General features: G+C 33.7%; 2 protein-coding genes, 1 non-coding gene and 1 pseudogene across 5 annotated transcripts; 2 read left to right on the top strand and 2 right to left on the bottom strand.

Moving 5' to 3' along the window:
- The first annotated feature begins 337 nt into the window (after positions 1-337).
- Positions 338-411, top strand: TRNAR-UCG (transfer RNA arginine (anticodon UCG)). The gene has a single exon. It is a non-coding gene; the product is annotated as a tRNA-Arg (tRNA).
- Positions 412-2354: 1943 nt separating this feature from the next.
- LOC105157611 (structural molecules protein) lies at positions 2355-6055 on the bottom strand. Of its 3 annotated transcripts, XM_020692180.2 has the most exons (4): positions 5378-6055; positions 4450-4676; positions 3863-3920; positions 2355-2616 (listed from the first exon to the last, which is right to left on the bottom strand). In XM_020692180.2, the coding sequence occupies exons 1-4, from the start codon at positions 5599-5601 to the stop codon at positions 2577-2579; spliced, it is 549 nt and encodes a 182-aa protein (XP_020547839.1). In that variant the 5' UTR covers positions 5602-6055; the 3' UTR covers positions 2355-2576. The 3 variants fall into 3 exon arrangements, with proteins under 3 accessions (XP_020547839.1, XP_011072326.1, XP_088735400.1); XM_011074024.3 differs by lacking the exon at positions 3863-3920 and having other exon boundaries at positions 5378-6048; XM_088879274.1 differs by lacking the exons at positions 2355-2616; positions 3863-3920 and adding an exon at positions 2635-3202.
- Positions 6056-6506: 451 nt separating this feature from the next.
- SULTR3;4 (sulfate transporter 3;4) lies at positions 6507-10541 on the bottom strand. The gene is made up of 13 exons (XM_011074023.3): positions 10025-10541; positions 9786-9834; positions 9442-9649; positions 8894-9065; positions 8607-8672; positions 8418-8531; positions 8184-8300; positions 7962-8088; positions 7578-7864; positions 7296-7486; positions 7116-7201; positions 6921-6997; positions 6507-6831 (listed from the first exon to the last, which is right to left on the bottom strand). Exons 1-13 carry the CDS (start codon positions 10403-10405, stop codon positions 6688-6690), a joined length of 2019 nt encoding a protein of 672 aa, XP_011072325.1. The 5' UTR covers positions 10406-10541; the 3' UTR covers positions 6507-6687.
- Positions 10542-13831: 3290 nt separating this feature from the next.
- On the top strand, positions 13832-19109 carry LOC148788720 (uncharacterized; annotated as a pseudogene).
- The last annotated feature ends 4612 nt before the right edge of the window (positions 19110-23721 follow it).

The raw sequence follows: 23721 nt of genomic DNA, 5'->3' as shown, positions 1-23721 counted from the left end.
TTTTAATCTAAAATCTTAATGTCAGTAAATATCTAATCGAAACTTCAAACAATGCCCTTCAAGATTTAAGGGAATTACTGCTATGCAACATGATTTTTTCATCAGAAATTTACACCCTCAACTTTGTATTTAATATGTTAATTTTTATAATCATTAACTACAAAAAATTGTTATATGTAAGTGATTGACTAAGAAAATACATAAGAAATAGATTATAAAATATTCTAAAGATTACATGTAATTCCTCTGGTCCAAAATTATTTATAGTCTTTCTATTATTATTTGGATAACAATTCAAATTGTTGAAATTTATAAAGAGGAACAGTTTCAAGTATAAGACCGCATAGCGCAGTGGATTAGCGCGTTTGACTTCGGATCAAAAGGTCGTGGGTTCGACTCCCACTGTGGTTGGCGGATATTTATATAGTTTTTGAATTTGTCCTTTGAGGTAATTTAAAATAAATGCGGTAGGTTTTGATGTTGGAATTTGGGAGACAAAAATTATTGTTTATTATATGTATTTATATATAAATATTGTATGTTTATTATATATTTTTTAGAGACAAAAAATATTATTTTTTGTCGAATCATTGTCATCAATCGTTGTGGTCTAATAGTTAAAGTCGAACGTTATTATATCCACATCGAATTTTTGTTAAGATTTTTAATGGGGCTAAGTATATGTCCTGATCTGTATGTCGAGAATCATGTTGTTAAACAATATTTTTTTTTATAAGAATAAGTCATCTATTACCTTAATCGGCGAACAATCCTCCCTAGCATGTGTGTTCATTAGGAATGCCTAATCCTGAACCAACCCCCCCCCCCCTTTTGGTGCGGGTTTTGAAGTTCTAATGGGTTTTTGATTCTTGGCGAATCGGGGCCTAACATGAACTTATTTTATTTCTTTTTATATATTTCATATTTTATGTAACGTATATATTTATTCATGTATGAAAAGACATGTGTATATTTTATTTATATTTGCATATAATAAAAAAAATTAATATTTTTATGAATTAAAACAATGAGATAAAATATTTTAGAGATGTTATAATGTGTATACAAGTAATACGTTTTTTAATTTTTTAAAGTGTAATATAAATTTAGTCCCCCGAATTTAAGGATTTCTTGATCAGATTTGTACTTATGATAAACCCAATGGATTGCCTTCCCTAGTATTGAATCTCATGTAGTTAAGTTTCGTTCTTAACGACAATAAGTTAGTTATAGATATGGAGCACACACATATTGGGTGACATAGTGGGATTGCCACCCTGCTTTCTCTTTTTGTAACCGAAAAAATTGAACCCAATTTTAAAAGTTGTAGGGCTCCTTTTTATCCCATAAGATAGGATTTCTGTAATTTATTGACTTATAAGAATCAGATACTGTAATCAAAATTTCACCAATCAATCTACTGATCCCTATAAAAACCCACTACCCCCTCTTTATTTATTTCTCCACCGAAAGAGAGACGATTAAGAACCGTCGCGAATTCGCCATGGATAGAGCATGTGTCGCTATTCTGATTCTTGGACTATACATATGCTCCTCGGCAGCTCAAGCTCATTCAGTCGACAGTTACATTTTCCGTGATGAAACTAATGTTACTCGGTTGGATGGTGGAGATCATATCAAAGAAAGACCAATTTGTGAGTTGGTTTCCAACTTCATTACTGATTGCACTGATGATTTTTATCTTGATCGGGCCATCCGTGACCGTTGCTGCCGGGAGGTTAGTAGAATTAGCCACGGTTGTTTAAGTCGCAGCTTGAGACGAAAGGAGCGAGATTTGCTTGGTGTCATGAGAAGAATTTGTACTGAGCATTCTTCTCCACTACTACAACCTCTGTCTCTTTGGCCTCAACCATCGTCCCCACAACCATCTCTGCCTCCCTCACCATCGCTGGCATCAGTGCCAAAGCCTAAACAACCAAATCGAACACCTCCGGCATCATCTCCTCCACAACACAGGTACAGGCCAAGAAATTGCTTAGTTGAGACGGTTCTCTTTGACTCGTGTGATCCAAGATACCCAGAAGCAAACAAGAATGCAACCAGAACGGAAAGGGGTTTTGCCCCACAAAGCATGAGCACTGGACTCTTGAAGGATTCAGCAGGATGCTGCCTTGGGTTTGCTGTGTTCACAAATGACTGTAATCCCACCATCAAAGATTTGTCTTTTGCTAAGCAGAGATTCTATTCCCGTTTGCAGGAATCATGCGGGCAATTTCAGTAATTAATTGAAGGGCTGCAATATTATTAGTTGTTGGTAGTCTAAATTCTTAGTTTATAGAGTACTACGAGTATTAATTTGCTTGTCAGAAATATGCAACCAAAGCAAAGGAAACTACCACCAAGAAAGTGCTGCTACTTGAAATTCATTACTCTACATAATTCAGCCTTTCCAATGATCTTTGATGCATTAATCTACTGTACTATGCAATGACATTGACAAGTCCTGCTGAGAATTCTTTTCATGAATTTCAATTGACAAAAAGAAAAAGAAAATAGAATCTGAGAAACGTATGACGTCTCTAACACAACCACCAGGTCCCTTGATATGTCTGAATTCAAGAATGATAGAGGCTGTGATTCTCGTTTGTCAAGCATCTGCAAAGAATTAAAGAGGAATGATGTTTACTTATGCAGAAGAGGAAAGAACAAGAGCAGGCATCTCGCTTCTGCCCACTTTCATCAAGATTTGGATATAAAGCACAATGCTATAATATCATCCAAGCACGCACAAGTTTCTGCATTTAAAAGTTCACATTTTGTTCTCCATATATTAGTATGCATCGAATTGTTAACACTAGCGCCATAGTTTTCCATGAAGCAAAGTAAATACGCCATCTGCTGTTGAGACGACTTTTTCAGGAAAACTATATTTCTGGTAGGCTAGTAAATGGAAGGCATTCAAGGAGCAAAGAATTTACATATGTCATGTCATTGGTAACACATTAATTGCATGAACCCTGCGACTAATTGGGTCTACTAAAAAAGGTGTTGAGTTTAACTTCTCCTTTTATAAATTCATCAAGAACATCACCTTTCCCAAATTGACCTACTATTTGATAAGCAAGGAACTATTCATATAGGCTAGCGAACTTCAGTATAGTCTTGAAGTCAATAAAACCGAAAATAATTAAAGGAATGTTCATCCTAAAATCCACTGGGGAACAGCACAGTGTACCTGTTCCTGTACCAAAATACAAGGTCAAAGTAGTTCCACATGCATGAGAGTTACTTCATCCATCAAAATAAGAAGTGGATTTCAAACAACTGTCAGGCGTGCATTCTATTTTATCACGTATGTTTTGCCCTCATTTGGCAGACGCGTACTGCAGCGCCAAAGTTGATTATCAGAAATATTCAACTTCACATAAATATCATTTAATGCTACTCCAGAACTTAGTTCACGTAAATTTGCATCTATTCCAGCATATGCTAGTTCATTTGGTTCAGGCATGCCTTAAAATCCTTTCAACTCCTTACATTGGAAATGAAGCTTATACCTGAATTCTACTCATCCTTTTTCTATTTATTTTTCCTATATTTGCAGCCCCCCCCCCCCCCCACCCTTTCTGTGCCGTTTCCGGATTTTGCTGGGAGGGTGACAAGAATTTGCTACAAACTCCAGACTTGATCTCATGATGCTATGATCCGGAAACATTACAGGGCCTCAGATACTACCCAACATGTAGTAGAGTTTGAAGATCACCTTAGCCTTTTGAATCTTTGACAGCCAATGTATAAATGGTCAAAACCATATAGCATCAATTACATCGAGGGTGTGAAAATTGAAGAATTGATATCTTAAAAGAATTCAGATGTGCCATAAGCTGGCCTAAATTCATACCTCAGGTTGATAACGTAATAATATTCATCTTTGACTTTCTCTAGACTTTTTGCGACATCTGTGTTTGGCGTGGTGCAGGGGCGCATGTCCCACAGAAATTAATATGAAGGTCAGACTAAACAAAGCGTATTAGGAAGGCTGACCAATTTAATGCCAATGAAACTATTCCTAAATTTTAGAAAGATTACTATGAGAACTTAAGCATTCAAACTCATGTATGAAAAATGCAATTCAGCGCATCCTCGCTCATGACAAGCAAGACAGACCTGTTAAACCCTAAACAAATAACAATAATAAAGTTACATAATCTATCATTTGAAGCCTCACTTGCCAGTTAAACTTTCTTCCTCATCAGCCCTCTATTGTAATCTTACTAGTTGAAGAATGATATTGTAGTTCATTTAACCTGAATCTGGTGTAAACAGGACATAAAAGCATCAAAGAAGAAAAGAAGTCAAGGATGTTGAAGGGATAACTGAAACTAATGCAAACAAGGGATGAGGTTTCCACAAATAACTCGACCAAAGACCAAATATAAGGAAAATAATGCTTCGTTCAAGTAGTTGGCACAACATAACAGGACTTACTTGATCGATATCTTGAGATAGGAATTTCTCGCAATTCTCGTCTCATGCAGAGATATTCACCTAACAATGCCGTCACTGCTAGGCTTGTAATGTTCACAACCCACCACGTTATTGATGAGGGCCAACCTCCATAAATGATGCAAATGAAAAGGTGGATGATATAAAGGGTTGCACAAAAGTCCAGGCATTTCTTTGCCCTTTCCACTAAATAGACTAAAAAGCCAGCTCTGTTGGAAGAACAAAGGTAAGAGAATTGTCAAGAATGGATCTTTGTGGCAAGTCCAAGCTCTTTCAAACATATAGATATACTAACATGTTTCTAGTGGAAAAGTATACACATAACATAGTAGAATAATGAAGAAGAAAACTGGACAATCATGTCAACATCACTAACACAGCAAGAAAAAGAAAACACTATATAATAAATACTCCCTTTCTTCAATTGTTGACAGTCTCAAAATTGTATAGTCATCATCAGTTTTCCTTTCCCATTGAAAGAAAACAGATAAATCATTTCAACGGCAAATGCACCAAGATTTCTGAATTCTTCCTCCCCCCTTTCAGACTCTAAAACTATAGATTGTCCCGGAAATAACATTTTTGACAACCCCCAAGTTAACCTTTACATAAGGTACCAAATTTAGTTATTTTAATAGCTCAGTGATGGATCGCTATCGCTATTGCTCGAAGCACAAAGATCAGCACATGTCAACCTCCTATTTTCAGACCTAAATTGAAACATAGTAACTTAATTGGAATTTCAGAAGCAGGACCAAACATGTTAACTTAATTGTGATTTCCACAAACCGCAAAGAACCAAACAAGATTCAAGATGACTAAATCTAAACAACTGCGAAAAGTACACCGAATACCAATAAAAACCAAATAAATCAACGAAAGAATCACATCATCACAAAATTAAACTTACCCTGCAACAGAGCTGAGAAAAATGGAAGCTATCACACACCAGCCAGTGACCGTAGACGCAGTAACAGTAGCATAATCAAAGAAATACACAAGGCTCATCTTTGAGACCCGAGTCCCAACCAGAATCGACAAGAACACCCCTAGTGTCAGGTAGTAAAGACATTGAAGGCACACGATTTGCGCCACTATCAGCCATGGATCCCACACCACCGCACCATAGAACATGACTTTCCTTCACCTTTCCTCTTCCGGTCAAAATCTTCCGAAAAGAATCAAACTTTTCTTGAATTTTCACCGAAACATTAAGTGAAAATCAGAACCCAGATTCCTTTTCGTCTTCAGGGCCAATCGTGAAGCAATTCTGTATACTACAGGGGGAATTGACAATTCTCGGAAACCGGACGCAGGATATTTTCCCCCTTTTCCCCCCCTACTGCTGTGTTCTTGAATTGTTCGTATGTAAAGAGAGCTGCAGATTCGAGTGAGGTTGGATTGGATTAATGAATAATGAGAAATCTCAGAAGTGGAGGGGGAAGGAAGAGGAGGGATCTTGTTTTGTTTGGCTGTTGGTCTCAGCATTCATACATACAGATGTATAGATCTTAGGCAGTGTTGGACCAAGGAGGAGAATAGAGAGGGCCAGGTTGGATCTTAGTAGAATTTGATTCCTCTCAAACCTTTTTTGGTTCAATTTAACTCAATTTGGATTTAGATGAAAATTCAAAATATAAATGTTATATAATATCATTTTTAAAAATAATGATATCATATTCTTATTATATTACTTGAGATGATATTTATGAAAGTCCATATACATTTTTTGGAATATCTAGAAGTAGAAAGAAACAGTTAACCTGATGATTTTTTTATTATAGAAACCATATTCAAGGAAAAACATCCTCGGACGGGAGTTAAGTGGTTTGAATTTCAAAATTTCTCCTAAAAGATTTTTGGGCTCAAAATTTCGCTTACGATATTATGTAACTAAATTTGAATTAGTTATACTATAAGTATTATAGATTTGTAAGATAATCAATTATATCATATTAGATGGTTGTGTGTGAATGGAAGGACAGTCTTATTATTTCAGAATGAAACAGAATTGCAAGAAATTTCACTAAGAAATACCATAGTGGAAGTCTGGTAACTTCATTGTCAATGATGAAGCAAAAACTCTTCTTGGAAGAGTTGATACAGAGTCAAGCTACACAATACATATCGATAACTTTAGCTTCATTCGTGGTAAACCACGTTGAAAGCGCTCTCCCTTCAACCTACACTGATCATATGTCGGTCAAAGCCATTCATTCTTCAGGGCTGAGCTTTCCATGCAGATGATATGTCGGCTACTGCTTCTCCAACTGTTACGTAAACTCCTTCCAAGCCGAACGACTCCAAGACGTTCGATTGATGTAGTTTCTCCATTACACTTCCAACGGGGTTTGCCAAGACAAGCTGCATGATTGTGCATCATAGATTACAATGAAATTCCAAAGAAAAAAACTTACTCCAAGTTTTCGGAATATGTCTGCAGTATCATTTACCTTGAGTGATCTTTTATCGAGCATCTTTCTGAGTTCGTTAATAGTATCAATCCCGCTCGTGTCTATTGCTGTCACCGCTGAGTAGCACAAAACACAGAGTTATTAGATAAATAAATGGCAATCTGGTAATTTGCTGATGCATGATGGCAAATGTTGATCTATATGTCTACACGAAGTTAATCGTTTATGACTAACCGGTCATATCAAGAATCACACATTTCATATTGCTTCTGTTGTTTGATGCTAGCCACTCTTCCTCTTCTCTAATCCATCTCAGTATCCTGCAGTTCAGAATTGACCAATTCATTCAACTTGCGTGACACGGGATATATCTAGAAATTAAGAATATGTTGTCATTTCCAAATATTTACTTACCTTTCATGAAGGTAAGTGGAATTTGCAAAGTACATAGGAGCTTCAACTGCGATGATGAGAAACGATGGAACTCTGACAGCATCTCTATATCTACTAAGGTTCTGATATATTTGAGTTCCAGGAATGTTACCCAAAATGACTGTATTGGGCCGTGTTACATGCAACAGAATCTTGAAAACAGAAACTCCAACCTGAATTTTGTTGATTGTATGTTTGTTACGCTATCAAGGGTATGCAGTGAAAATCGAAGTTGTTTTGTTAATGTTGTGAAGAAAGACTTACTGCTATAGCAAGACCGAGAGGCACTGAGATGAACAGAACACCGAGAAACGAACATAAGCAAGCCAAGAAATCAAGTTTGTCTACTTTCCACAGCTTTATTGCTGCCTGATAATCAATCAGGCCGATCACAGCAGTTATGATAATGGCTGCTAGAATGAGGTTGGGAGTGTAATAGAAGAGCGGCATGAGAAACAGCAAAGTCACAAGCACGGATGCAGCCATTATTACATTCGAGACAACTGTTTGAGCTCCAGCATTGTAATTGACAGCTGATCGAGAAAATGATCCTAGAAAAACAAACATGTTCCCGCATCATCAGTTCTGTCTGTGTCTCACTATGTAATGAAGAAACCAAGTCGAAACCGCAAAGAAATATATATGCACCTGTGGTGACGTAGCATGAAGAACAAGAACCGGCCATGTTCATGAGGCCGATGGCCATCATTTCTTTGTTCCCATCAACTTGGTAGTTCTTTAGAGCCGCGAACGTCCTTCCAACAGCAATCCCTTCCTAAGATTACCAAAACATAAGAATGAGAAAATGGCTCGCTACTGTCATGATTCTTGCAGTATAACCTAAACTAGGAAGAGTTATCAAGAACTTACTGTAAGGGAAAGTATTCCAGTTATGATGCCAGTTTTGATTGCTAGAGCAAGATGAGGGCCACTAAAATACAGCATGTTCGAAGACGGTGGATTCAGACCCTTAGGCAAGTGCCCAATCTGTAAAAATTATTTTTATTCTCAGTTAGACGTCATTCGAAAAAATAGCAGAGAAATTTGTCGAACACTTTGTTTGATGCTTAACCAAAATTACTAGGGGAAAGGCAGATTTCTTACAGTTTTAATCCCGGGAACTTTGGATTTAAGGCACAGAACTAGAAGGGTTGACAGAATGACCGATGCTAACGGCGCAGCTGCTGAAATCCAGAAGAGTTTCGGTTTTCTCAAGCTCTGCATTCAGTAATGAAAGTTGAATTATCACAACTGAGTGTGAGGTATCTTCTAAATATAGGTTTTGGAACTCACAATTTGCCTTGTTGCCAGTAAGAAGACCAGAAAACCAACTCCCATGGCGATGGTTTGCCAAGACCACTGCAGACATCACACAACTTCTAGAGTCAAATGTTGTTCAAGATTATAATTTTTTGTAGATTCTATGCTTAGTTAAGCAATTTTCCAAGAATTTCTCATTTATCAGCGTTCTTTAGCATTTTTTAGCAAAGAAAGAGATAATAGTGAGTAATTTGAGAACAGAGTTGCTGTTGATCATTAAATCAACTCCAGAACAATTATCTTTTTGTTAGAGATTCTACCTCATCTATGTGATGGAAGACAGAAGATAACACAGGAATGAGTTGCATCTTGCTCGTGAAATGGACGATCCCAAGTAGCCCTTTTAGCTGCTGCAACGAAACAATTACTGCTGCACCAGCCATGAAGCCGACTAGAGTTGCCTTCGACAGAAAATCAATAACAAATCCTAACCTGTAATTCACACCGTTCAAGTCAATAAAACACTGTTCAACAAAAGTTATTCTATTTTACTTTAAGTTTCTAAGGTGGCAAAAGCATCTAAGTTCAGTTTATATCCATCATAGTGCAGCAACTAAACATAAATAAGCAGAATAAATGATTAATATAGATTCTGTTGAAAGATATGCTTATTTTCAATTCATTGATACTTCGAGTACTTACACAGCTGTCTCCAGCATAACTTATTTATTACTGAGCTTTATATCGTGCCCATGGTGAACGATTCTCATGGAATGCTTTTGTGAAAGATGTTCCCATGTCGCAAAGGTAGATCTAATATTCACTTCTCATAAATTGTTCAGACAACAAAAGTTGAATAACATCATACCTTAGAAATCCTAGGGAAGCCTGGAAAACTCCTGCAAAGAATGTTGCTGTAAAAGCCAGTTTAAGATAAAGAATTGGTTCTTCAGTGTACGAAACTGTTTCGCTGAGCATTGTGCCCATTACAAGAGAAGCTATCGATACAGGACCGACAGCGAGATGTCTAGAACTCCCAAGAACAGAATATATCAAAGGCGGCACGAAACTTGAGTCTGCATGTAAACAAAACCAAAAAAAAAAAAATGAAAATAGTTTTCTTATAATCATTATGGGATTTCTCAAATAATCAGCAAAGACTCAGTATCAAATACATACAAGATTCAGGTAGTGATCAGTGTTGAAACTTACATAGTCCAATTATGGGAGGCAAATTTGCTAGCTTTGCATAACTAATACCCTGTATAGTTAAAAAACAAAAAAGGTTACTGGTACTTCAGGCATCATTTGATTAAGATTTCCAATTAATATTGTTCTTCCTGGTTGAAATAAACCACTATACTGAAAATTCTATCAACTACACTTTTTATGTGATTGATCATCGAATTTAGACAAGATCTGTGTAAACAAATGTTCAATATGTAGTTTACCTGTGGAATTGCAAGACTTGCAATTGTAAGCCCGGAAACAACATCAGATTTGAGGAGTTTGAGGCTGTAATTTGGAGCCCACTGGAACACAGGAAAGAAAAACTGGAGCCCGAGAACCAGCTTCCTGAACCATGTTTGATCCTTAAACCTATGAAGTGGATCATCAGGGAAGAATATCTCCGACAGGCGGTGCCGAAGTTTCTGCACGGTGGTCCTAGGCGGCGGCAGGCACACTCTGTGAACTTCTAGCGGCGGCATTTGCATTGCATTTGCAGAAACTATGACACTTACGGCTGTGCTTTCTGGGCCGGCTGGTGCTGGTGGTTGTGCTTGTGCTTCGGGGCTGGAAAAGTGTTCGACCCTGTTCGAGTTCATACCCATTTTTAAGGTTTCCTTTCTGTGAGTATATGAATCACCACCGCGGGTGGTGAGGTGGTGGTGGTGGTGGTAGGTGGCGGGAGAGGCTTGCGCGGTTAGAAGGCAGTTGTGGGCAGTTTACTTGAGAAGGATTCTGAAGGCAAGCGCAGCCCTTTTATAGCAGCTTCCCTGATTCTGCGTGGAGATTATTTTTCCCGGGCGACTACCAAAAGTTGGAAAATTTTGAATTTTTTTTTTAAATCATCAATCTATATCTATTTCATTTTGTGGATTTTGCAATTACGGTTAATACTAGTTATCGTGGCACACGATACTAATGTACATATAGTTGATTGACACGACATAATTTTTAAAAATAAAAATAAATTCATGATTGAAAAAAGAGTTAAAAAAATAGGTGATACATGGCGCTTACAAGATAACGTGAAGCATTTGTGCTGCGGTATTATAAATCGTCGTTTATCAGTATAAAGATATCGAATATTAAGACAATTTTCGTCTATTTTATTTTTTTAAAAAAAGTGAATAGGTATCGGCAATTTATACTTTCTGGCATAAATTACTAGACATCGTAAAGATTTAACCTATCCATATATATGTCTATATCTATATTGTTTTAAGCAACATCTTTTTTTCTTTTTTATTGTCTTAATGTGTTAATAACTACCTTATCGGACGGTCTTGTCCAAATCTTTCTATTGTTCCTATTTTTCTATAATCTATCTCCAACTATTACGTATTGTCTATTCATTCACACGTTTTATTTTCTTTCTTTATCATATGGTTTGAATAATTCATTATTCATATGTTGAAATTTTCTGTTTAGAAAATATCGACCGGCATATAATAAATGTATTTTACGCTCTAAATTATTAAATAGATATTTTATATATTAATTTAAAGGTATATATTATGCTATAAAATGTACATGTCAAATGGAATAAAACTTATAACATACCAATTAAAGAAAAGAATTTATTTTACAAACACGTTTTTAGTCAAATAGTATAAAATGTTAATATAAGATGTCAAAATCTATAAAAAAAATAATCACCTAATTTATATTTTTAGATATACTCTTTGTAGTGTTAGTTTCTTTTCGAAACGGCTCCTTTCATGTATGACATTTTTTGTTATACTCTATTTGGATGAAAGTATTCTAAAAAATCACGCCATATTAAAATAATTTAAAATTTATGAATCCTTTCGATTTAAAAATATGCAAATAAATTTAAATGACTTAAAGATCCCTAGTTTCAAATATATTAATCTAAATGTAGTCTTACAAGTTCATATGCGCACGCATATTGATTTTCCAGCATCAACTTCCGGCAACCTTTTAATCGTAACAAATTCATAAAAATACAACTTGTCTCACGATGATGGGGATAATTATGTAATTACATTAATACAACTCTTGGGAATAGTTTAATTGGTTTACGAAATCCCGAAATCCATGTGTTTCAACGTAGATAAACTCGACTGAACCCAAAATAAAAGCTCCAGATTGAGGGCCAACCATAGCATCTGGTCAACTCTAAATGTCATCCATACAGTTAGCAATATTTATGAATACGCCCCAAAATTTATTACATAAAGTATGTTGTTTTTTCTGCACTAACTTGAGTATTGGAGTAGCCACACCGCATACAGCCTAATAATTTTAACCGTGTGCTCAATTATTTTAGATGCCGACCAACACCAGCAGAGAAAGACCCTCATAGTGGAAAATCCATGTACATGATCACATGGCATAAACACAAAGAAACACAATCAAATTTTACTTTTGAAATTTATCCAAAATTTTTATAAACTAAAAAAAATGTCAAATGTGGCAACCAACTAACTAGATGAACTGAACCTAAGAATATTTATTTTAAATTATTAACATTTCTATTTTATTTTTTTGGGGTTTTTTTTTAGGAGTGGCATACCCACTATAAGAAATACGAGTGTAGATTGTTATATATTAAAAATGTGAAGAAAAGAAGGGAATAGAGAGGCGAAGAGACAAGACAACATAATGGTAGGGCAGAGAAACACATGAAAGGTTATGGGAAAAAGCAATCTATGGTATCTTCCGGTGCACCGCAGCCCCAAAAGGGAAAAGGGTATTGTTCTTTCAAACCCCAACTCTCAATTTCTCCCTATATACTTCACTTTTCTTTTTCATTTTAGTGGGACTCAATTTCAATAATTTTCTCTGGTTGGGTCTTATTAAATTGATAATATCTAGATGAGTTTTGATTAAAGAAATTCACGGTTTGTGATTCAATTGATATTCAATTATGTGATGTATTATTGCTGTAATTTTATATAAATTTTGTCATAAAAAGAAATCTTGTTAGAGAAAAATATATTGGGCTTATAAGTCGCTCAAACTCCTAATCTACAATTAAAGTGGGACGTTCGCTTACATCATCAGTCCCAACCCGTTGGGCGAGAAATTGTCAACTTCAACTTCATGTGAACCTTCACAGTTTTGTCCTAAAAGGAATCCCCACAAACAGGGCTTATAAGCCACGTAAGTTTTTCATATACAACCAATGTGAAACACTTATACATTATCAGCCCCACAAACAGGGGGTTTGGACGGGCTCATACCCTCACTCCCACAATCGACGTCTAATGAAGTGGTTTGCGGCTCAATTCGTTAGCGATTGTGCGAGGTATTATCTACTCTGATTTCATATGAGCTTTATATTTTTGTCCTGAAAAAACACCTCGCTATGAAAAAGAAGCTTGGGGGTCTATAAGCCGCCCAAGCTCCTCATTTATGACTAATGTGGGATGTTTGTTTTTATCATCAGAAATATTAGTTAATTTCTCTTAGTTATAATAGATAAAAAATCGCAGCATGATCAAGGATATTGTTCATTTGTAGAGGTGAACGATCTAGAAACCAACACTTTAAATTATTCCATATGACTCTCAATTAAAAGGGTCGAAAAGCTAGATCTCAAAGTAATAAATACATGCATTTAGAGAGCGAGCTGTAACCCGTATACACAAACATTTCCACGTCTTAGAATATTTACGAATCCACATAGTCAAGTTTGAATTGTGTAATAACAACGTGCTCAATAGTTAAGATTTAAGTTCACTAAATTAAATTTGAGTCGACAATACCTATCCAAAAAATAAAAAAGAACAAATCCCTTTACCATTCACAAAAATAAGAGATTGAATTTATTTAAAAAGATACTTTATACACGTAGCGTGCATATAATTAATAACATAAATCCGCCAAAAAGAAAGCAGATTATCAGCTCAAACTGCAGCTCTAATGAAGCTTATAACCTTATCTTGATATGAACTCCTTCTAAAAGCTGAATTAATGGAGCATATATCAACATTAATAAACTCAAAAGCATCCGTGCAATTTTCTTACATGCAGAATCTGACAAACAATGTCTGGATACTAAAATCATGGGCCAGTCTGTTGCTATTGCGTTTAGGCCAATCCACATGTAAGTGATGTAGATGAGGATGAACACTGCTCACTATATCTTTGTTTTTTGAGGGATTTTAATAGGAGTTTTTTCCTAATCTCTTGCTGCTTTAGTTCACTATCTTTCCCAATAAAGGGAAAGAATTTGGCCCCCCGTCACCCAAAATGGACATGTTCTAATCACCCTCCAATTTGCCTGTTTTCATCTATAGCAAGATTATTATGCTTTCATATCCATTTGATTCTTGTAATAATTTTATACGCCGCTTCTTTCGGTTGTCACTTTGCAAAATTAGCGACAGCCAACTGCATTTGTTATCGGGAGATAAATATACTTTTAGACATGTAATTTAGGAATTGGTATTTTTTTTAACTCTGCAAAAATCGGTTTTCGTAATTTAGTCATGTAATTTTAAAATTTGATCTTTTTTAATTTTTTTTTGGTATTTTTGTTGAAAACTTGCATGTGATTTACACATTATGATCTAACTAATTTACAATTTTAGTATTGTCAATCAATTCGTACAAAATAAAAAACGTCACCCCTAAATTACAATACTAAAATTGTAATTTAATTGGGCCAGTTGTAAGTTGAAAAAATTATAATTTTAGTCCCATAGAATAGGGGATCCAACACTTTAGTCCTCTACTTTATCAGATTAATTTCAAAATGGTTCCAAAATTCAAAAAACTCGACATATTTAGTCATTTGCTTTATGGGATTTCAAAATAATTTCAAAATTAAGAAAACTCGACACATTTAGTCTTTTGATTTAAAGGATCATTTTGAAAATTTGGTAAAATAGAGGACTAAAAGTGTTTAACCCCTATCCTATGGGACAAAAAGTGTAATTTCGCTTTGCAACGGTAGAAAGAATTAAAATCCAAAATTTTAAAATTATAGGACTAATTACGAAAATCAATTCGTACAGGATAAAAAATGTCACTTTCCCATAAATTACAGGACGAAAGTTACATTTTTTTCTTTTGTTATTGCAATGTATTTGGAAACTTTTATTATAAACTAGTATTACATCTTGTACTGCACTTCACATATTCGCGTTACGTATATAAAATTCATGTTAAAAAATGTGAAATAGGAGACGAATTGTAAAAAAGTTGCAAACTGTTTTTTTCCCCTCATATTTAAGAATCAGAATATATGAAAAGATCGTATCATATAATTTTTACGCCACAAGAAATTCGTTACATAGTGTTCTTTTTCTGTTCTTAGAATCTCAATTAGGCCTCCCATTCTTTCATAAGCCACTGATATTTGATGGGAATATCGGCTTGTCTTTTCATAAGCCTTTTCTCTAGCTCGGCCGGTCGCCATCTTCCCTACTCGGCTACTCCCGTCGCTGTCCGCCTGTTCCGGTCGATGGACGCTGCTAGCTAACATCATTCGTTGAATTTTTAAAAAGTAGCTCATTGCCTTTCGTATCAAGGATGGCATTACCTTTTCCCCCCTAAAATTTAAGGAGTCGTATTATTCTTTTCTATTTTAAAATTGACCCATCATCTTTATTTTTCAATATACTTTAATCCGTTATTTTTTTATTGCATCGTAATGATTTACTATATTCCAAGTATATATATCCTGTTAAAATTCTTGACAGTTATTTCGAAAAAAATTTAAATAACGAATGATGGAATACTGCATTAAAAATAGATAAAATTGGTAAGACGTCACATCCCTATATTAGTCTTCTAAAATGTCATATGTCAAATTCCTATTATTCTTCTCTAAAATGTCATTACGTTAGGTATTATACTCATATTTGCATGAAAAAATAGAAAAAAAATTCAAAAATCACATGACCATGTATAGAAAAGTATCATTTTAATTCTTCACAAAATAAAATATAAAATCAAATACCCAAAAAAAAAAAAAAGACAAGCTTTAAATGCCATTATAAGACTAATTTGTACGGATTTTAATGTAAGACAACTTTAGCCTAATTATCGTACGTAGTCCACACGAATTAAAATGTCCACTATATTTATGAAAAATAATGTAAATATTTTGTTACGTTGTAGTTTAGAATATTCCATTAGATTTAATTGTTGAGGACTTTAATTTGATATATTAGGAGATGATGGACCACAACGGTACATTTTGAAAAAAAAGTGAAATGAAAACAATTGACCTTAGGAGCATTAAACCCTCATGACAAACATATCTCGGGACGGTTATATTTTATTTATTGTTCTGTATGTTAGGAGATGACATTGTAAAAATTTTAGCTATAGGGATGGTACTAAATATACGAATGCATATACCTCTTAATATTCTTTTTTAATGTTAATTATGTTATACTCTTTTGCATCGGCATGATGGTTTGTAATTATAATAGTTATTAGTGTGGTTTGTAATTCCACAATTTTGGTGATCTATAAATACCACCATGTATTTCATTTGTAAATAAGCTTTTGAGAGAATAAGAAAGTGATTTGGAGGAGAATACGTATATTGTTTTCTTTATATTCTATTAGGAGTGATAGGCCAATAAATTATAGTTTCTCTAAGTTGATAACACGTTATTAGTACGACGTTACGTTGGATCAAGGTAGAATGTTAATTTTTCTAGTATACTTTTTATTCTTTGTTTGTTTACCTCTACAATATCGTAGTTGCTTTTATTCTTGATTATTTAATAATAAGATATGAGTAATTATATTCTGTATATTTGAATGTCTCATGAGCTGGACATATATAAATAAATAAATAAATATTTTATTATATTTGAATGTCTCCTGAACTGGACATATATAAATAAATAAATAAATATTCTATTATATTTGATATTGCCTCGAGAAGTAGGCATACAATTTTTGATTTCATCCCCTAAAGTGGATGTGTTTTATAAAATTTCATTACTTCCTAAAGTAAGTAATGAGATAAAATCATCTTCAGTAGTAGGTAAAATATTTTGTACTAATTATTTGCATTATCATCCCCGAATAGTATAATGTTTGATTTTCTCACCTCCTGAAGTGTTTTGAGATAATGGCTTGATCAAGAAGCCCGACGCTTTCTTCATTTATATAATTGATTCATAATATTTTTTTTTTGATATTATAGTATAGCTATTGTTATTAAAATATATATGATCACTTGAAGTCAATTTAATTAACTTACTTTACCTACATAGTTTTCTTACATATGCCAGTGTATGTATTTTGGATGTTTTGCTAGTTTATTTATATACAATAAAATTTATTTGTTAAGAAAACAACTTTGACATGAATACCATTTACAGTAAAACCTTTATAAATTAATAAACTCTCTAAAATAATAAAATCTTCCGGTCCCGACTTGGGCCTTTGTAAAAAATCATCAAATTCGATAAGATAATAAGATAATAATTTTTCAGAAAATTCCTATATAAATATTAGGTCCCATTAAAACTCTAAATTAATAATTCATAAATATTACAATTATAAATTTTATGGTAATTTGCTAAAATATGAAGTTTGTAATGCTTTACGCATTTGATCATTCATGGATGATTTTGCGATGCCTTTTAGAAGAAAAGACATGGTTATGTGTCATGAATTATTTTATTTTATATTGAGATTAATATAGTATACGTTTCATCATCATGCATGAATCTATTTAATTGGCTATAATAGTTATTTAAGTGCAACGAATTAATGTAAACATGTATATTTAAGTAATTCCAATGAATTGATACATGCATCTATGAATATAATTGTTAATTGTATACAACATGAATATATTTAATTAGTTACAAATAATTGATTGATGCATGAATATAATCAATGAAACATATATGAATTCATTTATTTTCAATACACATGTACTAAATTTGTTAAATTTAAAAAGTCTCTCTATTAATTAATAAAATATTAATTTATCGATAAATTAATATTTCTCTAAATTAATAAAAATTCATAGTCCCAAAATTATTAATTTATAGAGGTTTTACTGTAATTGCCATTTGTAACATTATAAGATTTAAGCCAAACTTAATTATATTTAATTCCATGTATGCATGACATAATAATTCAAATTAATTACATGGTAACTTATATGTTACTTAATGTTAGTAATGTTTTATGTCATTTTTACTTTATACCATGTGTAATACATTTTATTTTACTTATATGTATATGTTGAATATTATGCTAAAAGTGCATATTAACTTGTTATAGCTTAATAACCAATCTCACAAAATTGAATTTCGTTGCTCTTGACGTTTTTGGAAAAAACTATCTGTCATGGGTCCTTGATGCCGAACTGCATTTGGCAAGTAGCAAACTAAGAGATACAATAAAAGAAAATATTAGTGCTTCTGAGCAAGATTGTGCTAAAGCGATGATTTTGCTTCGTCATCATCTTCATGAGAGCCTGAAGTCTCAATATTTAACAGTCAAAAGTCCTTTTCAACTTTGAAAAAGTTTAAAGGATCGATTTGACCATCAAAAGACTGTAATCGTACCACGTGCAAGAAATGAGTGGACACAATTGCGACTGCAAGATTTCAAAACAATTGCTGAATATAATTCTGAGATGTTTCGAATTGTATCGAAATTGAGGTTGTGTGGAGAAGATGTGACAGATGAACAAATGTTGGATAAAAACATTTTCTACTTGTCATGCATCCAACTTTGTACTCCAGCAGCAGTACAGGGAACGTGGGTTCAAAACTTATTCAGAGTTAATTTCATCCCTGCTTGTTGCAAAAGAAAATAATCAGCTTTTGTTGAATAACTATCAAACCCGAACCACGAGTTCCAAATCATTTCCTGAAAATTCAACGGCATTGCCTGAAGCAAATGCTACTTCTTCACGAAAGTGGCGTGGTCGATACCATGGCTCATTACGGGGCCATTCTTATGGATGTGATTGTGGTGGTCATGGTCGTGATCGTGGTCGTGGTAATGGTAATGGTCATAGAAATACATGGATTAATTTCAATATTCAGAAGAATAATGAGAACAAAGCAAAGAATCAACAAAAAAAATATATAAATGGAGATCTTTGCCATAGATGTGGGATGTCTCGGTTAGTCCCGTACCGCACAACATCTAATCAAATTATACCAGGCTTCTGTGAAAGCAAAGGGTAAAGAAGTTGAGACTAATTTTGTTGAGGCTGAAATCTCAGACAAAACCCATATAGATGCATTAGATTTTTTTCAATCTATTGAAAATGATGATAAAGATCTCCCTGAGCTGCCCTTACAGTTTGGTGACATTACTGAGGATTTCAACATACTTGTTTATTAGATTTATCTCATATGTTATTAGAGTGTTTCTATAATTATTAACTTATGTTTACTTTCATTTGTAGGGTATTTCTTTTAATATTGTAATGTTTTTATATTTTACGAATGAAGTTTTTCCTTTATTTATTAAATGTCTATTTCATTTATATAGAATGGATCAAGCCATTACAAATCTCAATAAAAAAGAGCATTGTCTTATTGATAGTGTCACTACTCATACAATTATGAGAAACAAGAAACTTTCTCGAACTTATTAATGACAAGAACCAATATGAGTACTATTTCAGGAGTTAGTAAACTTATTGAAGGTTCTAGAAGAGCTACTATCTTGTTAACTGAAGGAACAAGATTATATATTAATGATGTCTTATATTCTAGTAAATCACAAAAGAAATTATTGAATTTTAAGGATATTCGACAAAATGGTTTTCATATTGAAACCATGAATGAAAATGGCATCGAATACCTGTACCTTACAATATATAAAACTAGCTAAAAGCAAATTTTAGAAAGAATGAGAATATATACTTTTGATTTATATGGTATATTGATAAGTTCCGTTGACACACGCAATATCACTAACTCAAAATTAGTTGTAAGGATTTAATGTAATATAACTTTACCCTAGTTAGCGAAGTCCACACTAATTAAAACGTCCACTATATTTATGAAAATATTGTAAATAATTTTTTTTATACAAAACAGTTGTAGTTTAGATTCCATTAGATTTAATTATTAAGGACTTTAATTTGATATGTTAGGAGAGGATGGACTATAACGGTACATTTGAACAAAAGTAAAATCAAAATATTTGACCTTAGCAGCATTAAACCCTCAAGACTATCATACGTCGTATTCATGGGACGACTAAATTTCATTTATTGTTTTGTATGTTAGGAGGTGACATTTTAAAAATTTTAGCTATAGCGATGGAAAATTATAACTCATAATTAAAAGAAAAATAGTAATTAGAAGACTTCGATCACCAGAATTTTCTAACTGGCTCGATGTTGCTAGCGTAGATTAGGTTTTTTAAATTGGGATTTTACGAAAACTAAAGTGCATTTAATGTGTAATACTGCAGGGCAACAAATGTAATTTAGCCGTCCCATAAATGTCAAGTAGCCCCCCAATCAAATAAGCGGCAACTAAAGTGTATTTTATGTTGTGTATATTAGGGGGGCGATATTTTAAGAACTGTAATTATAAAGGTTGACAATTTAATACTTATAATTCATTAATTTTGTACAATTTCATGCATCCCTTTTCTTCCCATGTTATCAACTTATGCGTAGTACATTGTTTTCACTTGATAAATAATTTATAATTAAGTGCAATACAACTTGACTAATTTGTAATAGTATGAGCTAACAATACTATATACAGTTAGGAAGTAAGTGACAAGATAAATTAATATGGTAATATGATAACAATGTTTGAAATATATAAGTTGATACAAAAAATAATTAATTTAAAGTTGTTCGAATTTTGACTTTACAAAAAGGAGACCAAAATATTGTTCACAAATTGGGCAATAAGTTGACAAAACTTGTATTAGCTTGAACGGCAGTCCTTCAAATGCCGCCCCCTAACATACAAGGCATAAAATGCAATTTATCGATCATTGATTGGATGCTCCGTCAAAAGAAAATCTCAATTTAAAAAAGCTCTAATTTTGTCCACATCAGCAATTTTTTGGTGAATTATAAAATTTCGATGACGAGAGTCCTCTAATTATTAAAATTATTGAATTACGAGTTATATATTCATCACTTCGAGTTTTTAAATTATCACCCCATAACATACGAGACAATAAATGCAATTTGGCCTTTACAGGACTAAAACCTCACTCGCATGCCCGTGAGATTTCAACCTTTGAACAAAAACCCATCGCCACGATTTTAGGTTCTTGGATCCGAAAAATTACAGGATCGTCGATACGCGGCGAGTGGTGGATGCTTTATGAATGTGACCTTTACTTGAAAATGGGGTGTATAAAGAAGGTGAAACAGTATACATGTCTGAAATCTGAATTGAGTACTCCCACCCCCACCATGGATGGATCATATTTATTTCAGGGTCAAAAGCCCACTTCTCCATGCGAATATCCCTTTCGGCTTTCGACATAATTTTCTTGAATTTCTGAAGAAAACGGAATGTTTAACGTGTCGTTTACAAGTAGAACCTCAAGGAGTTAAATGATTACTTCTCCAGACATTTGTTTATACACGAGAAAGTAGTAAGAATTTGTGCTGATGTGCATTTCACGGTGTCAGGCTGTGAGCCCTGGATTTGGACATCATGTGTTGAAGGTTATTGTCAACATAAACAGATGTCTGCAAGTTTAATAAAGAGTAGAGAATCTTAACTCCCTGGATTGATTAGTGTTCTTGGTCCATTTTTAAGTATGTGATCAATGTGATGAGAGAGAAATCTCATGATTTTAATATGTCTTGGTGCCAATAACAAGGGCCAGAAATATCTCAAGAAGTCAATCTCCCATCAAACGGCTCGAGTTATAAGTATAGATACAACCCATCGTCTCGTCCATCGTTTTCAACAGTTTTATGATTTCGGACAAACTTAAAAGATTCTAGAGAAGATAAAGAGAAGATTAGCATGCACATGCCCTTATAGTTCATTGTCCTTTTTGAATTGTGTTTGGTTTAAAATGATGTAGACTGAGAGTAGTTAGTACGAGTGTTGAATGTATCTCTCTCACTTCTCCAATTATCAAATTCTCTTAATTAAGTTTTCAAATTTTCTTATTAGGTTTGGTCGAATTAAGTTAAGTCATCAAGATCCTTTAAACTATAAATAAGACTGAGTTTTAAGATTTTACATCAATTATTAATGTAATTTTAATTAAACAATTGTAGCGACTTTATACATTTATGGTCTTTTCATGAAGGCGTGTAATTATAGATACAATCGAGTTTTAGGATTTTACGTGGACCACTAATGCAATTTTAATCAGACGAGTTTATACATCTATGGCTTGGATTGAGTCTACACGACTTGAACGTAATGTGTGAAAACCAAGAGCTTTTTAAGGTATAAGAATCATATTTTGAGGTATTCTATTCATTTTGGGGTGGGCAAGTGTGGCACCCACATCAAAGTCGATGATGAACAAAATATAGGAATTCAGCAAAATTACAAATTTAGTCCCACAGAATAGGGAGCGTCTCATACTTGACCTGTGCTTTGCGTGATCTTAAAGTTGAGCCCACATTCTGTTAAAATTTGCAGATCGGAGACCAAAATCATTGCACAAAAGGCCCCTAGTCCCACTAATTAACTGCCTTTAAATGTTAACAGTTGACAATCTTTTGATGGCTAAATTACAACATTGGTCCCATAGGATTAGGGCATTTCAATTTTAATCCCACGTTTTATGGGATTTTACTTTTGGGTTTGGTTATGGGTTCCATAAAAAAATTGCACTATTAGTTCAAAAATATATCAAATTTAGTCCTTTATTCACTCCATCATTAATTAGTACACAACCATGTAATTTTATGTGGTCATTACCTGGTGATTTTTTGACGAGAAAATTACCACATAAGCCTCACAAACATGTAATAAAAAACCAAATCAATTGTCCTAACAGGAAAAGGAAAAGCTAAACCTAAATCATATGTTAATCCTCTCGAAAATCCCTCCAAATCCTCCCAATTGTTATACACGTGATTGTCATATGGTAAATTTTACTTCCAAAATTCACAAGCTAATGATCAAGTGAATATCACATAAGTTGTATCATTTATTTGCAACGGTGGGATGCCAAAAAGGACCAAATTTGATGTGTTTTTGGATTACTTGTGGAAATTTCAACTTAATCTATGGCAAAAAATATAACTCCATAAGTGTAGAACCAAAGTTGATATGCTCCATTCTTATGGGATCAATGTACTAATTTTGCCTCTTTTGACCCACTAATTGCTTAGAGCACGTGACTTTATGACATGCTGATCCACCGCTAATATTTAACGACGGATAGTGGAAGGAGCTTTTTGTGCAACGATTTTAACCTCTATTTACATTTTTTGATGGGATTATTGTCAATGTAAAAATCCCAAAAAACATGAGATCAAGTATGAAATGGCCTATGGTATTGGACTGACTTTGCAATTTTGCCTAACGAATTCTTATGTCAATCTTTACAGTGCTTTTTGCGGTATCAAAGACTCTATATCAATTCAATTTCAAGAAAATACAAAGCAAGGGTCCAACTAGTTAAATATAGGAAAGTATGTGACCGATATTATAAAATCTCATATAGTGTGGGAGTCAATATTGTTGCTCTTGGCTTGTCATTCCGAGATGGCTCATTTGGACCACAACTACTTGGACATACTATACACCATAATCTTGTCACAAAACTGGACATAATATTCATCAAGTCATTTATTTTAACTGAATCACTTTAAAAAACAGACTATTTGGACCAACCAACCAGATTATTACCTTTATTCAAATAAAAACCGCTCCTAAGTCCTAACCATTCCCATGTCATATTCCATTACAACTTCAAGTGTTTGATAATCCTCAAACTTGACCACTGCTACTCATGAATGATGACCCTTTTTGTCTGAATTGATGACCTTTGC

Source organism: Sesamum indicum, linkage group LG3 (assembly GCF_026168435.1).
Source record: "Sesamum indicum cultivar Baizhima isolate 11 linkage group LG3, ASM2616843v1, whole genome shotgun sequence".
NCBI lineage: Eukaryota > Viridiplantae > Streptophyta > Magnoliopsida > Lamiales > Pedaliaceae > Sesamum > Sesamum indicum.
This window is presented reverse-complemented; position numbering and strand designations above follow the sequence as displayed.

What these genes read in the sequence shown, in the direction of transcription:
- LOC105157611 (XM_088879274.1), bottom strand. Translation starts at nt 5,601, where the DNA reads ATGTTCTATGGTGCGGTGGTGTGGGATCCATGGCTGATAGTGGCGCAA. An exon ending in TTTCTCAGCTCTGTTGCAGG is followed by an intron (nt 4,677 to 5,377) that starts GTAAGTTTAATT and finishes TTCTTCCAACAG; the next exon opens with AGCTGGCTTTTTAGTCTATT. An exon ending in TATCTCAAGATATCGATCAA is followed by an intron (nt 3,203 to 4,449) that starts GTAAGTCCTGTT and finishes ATTTTGGTACAG; the next exon opens with GAACAGGTACACTGTGCTGT.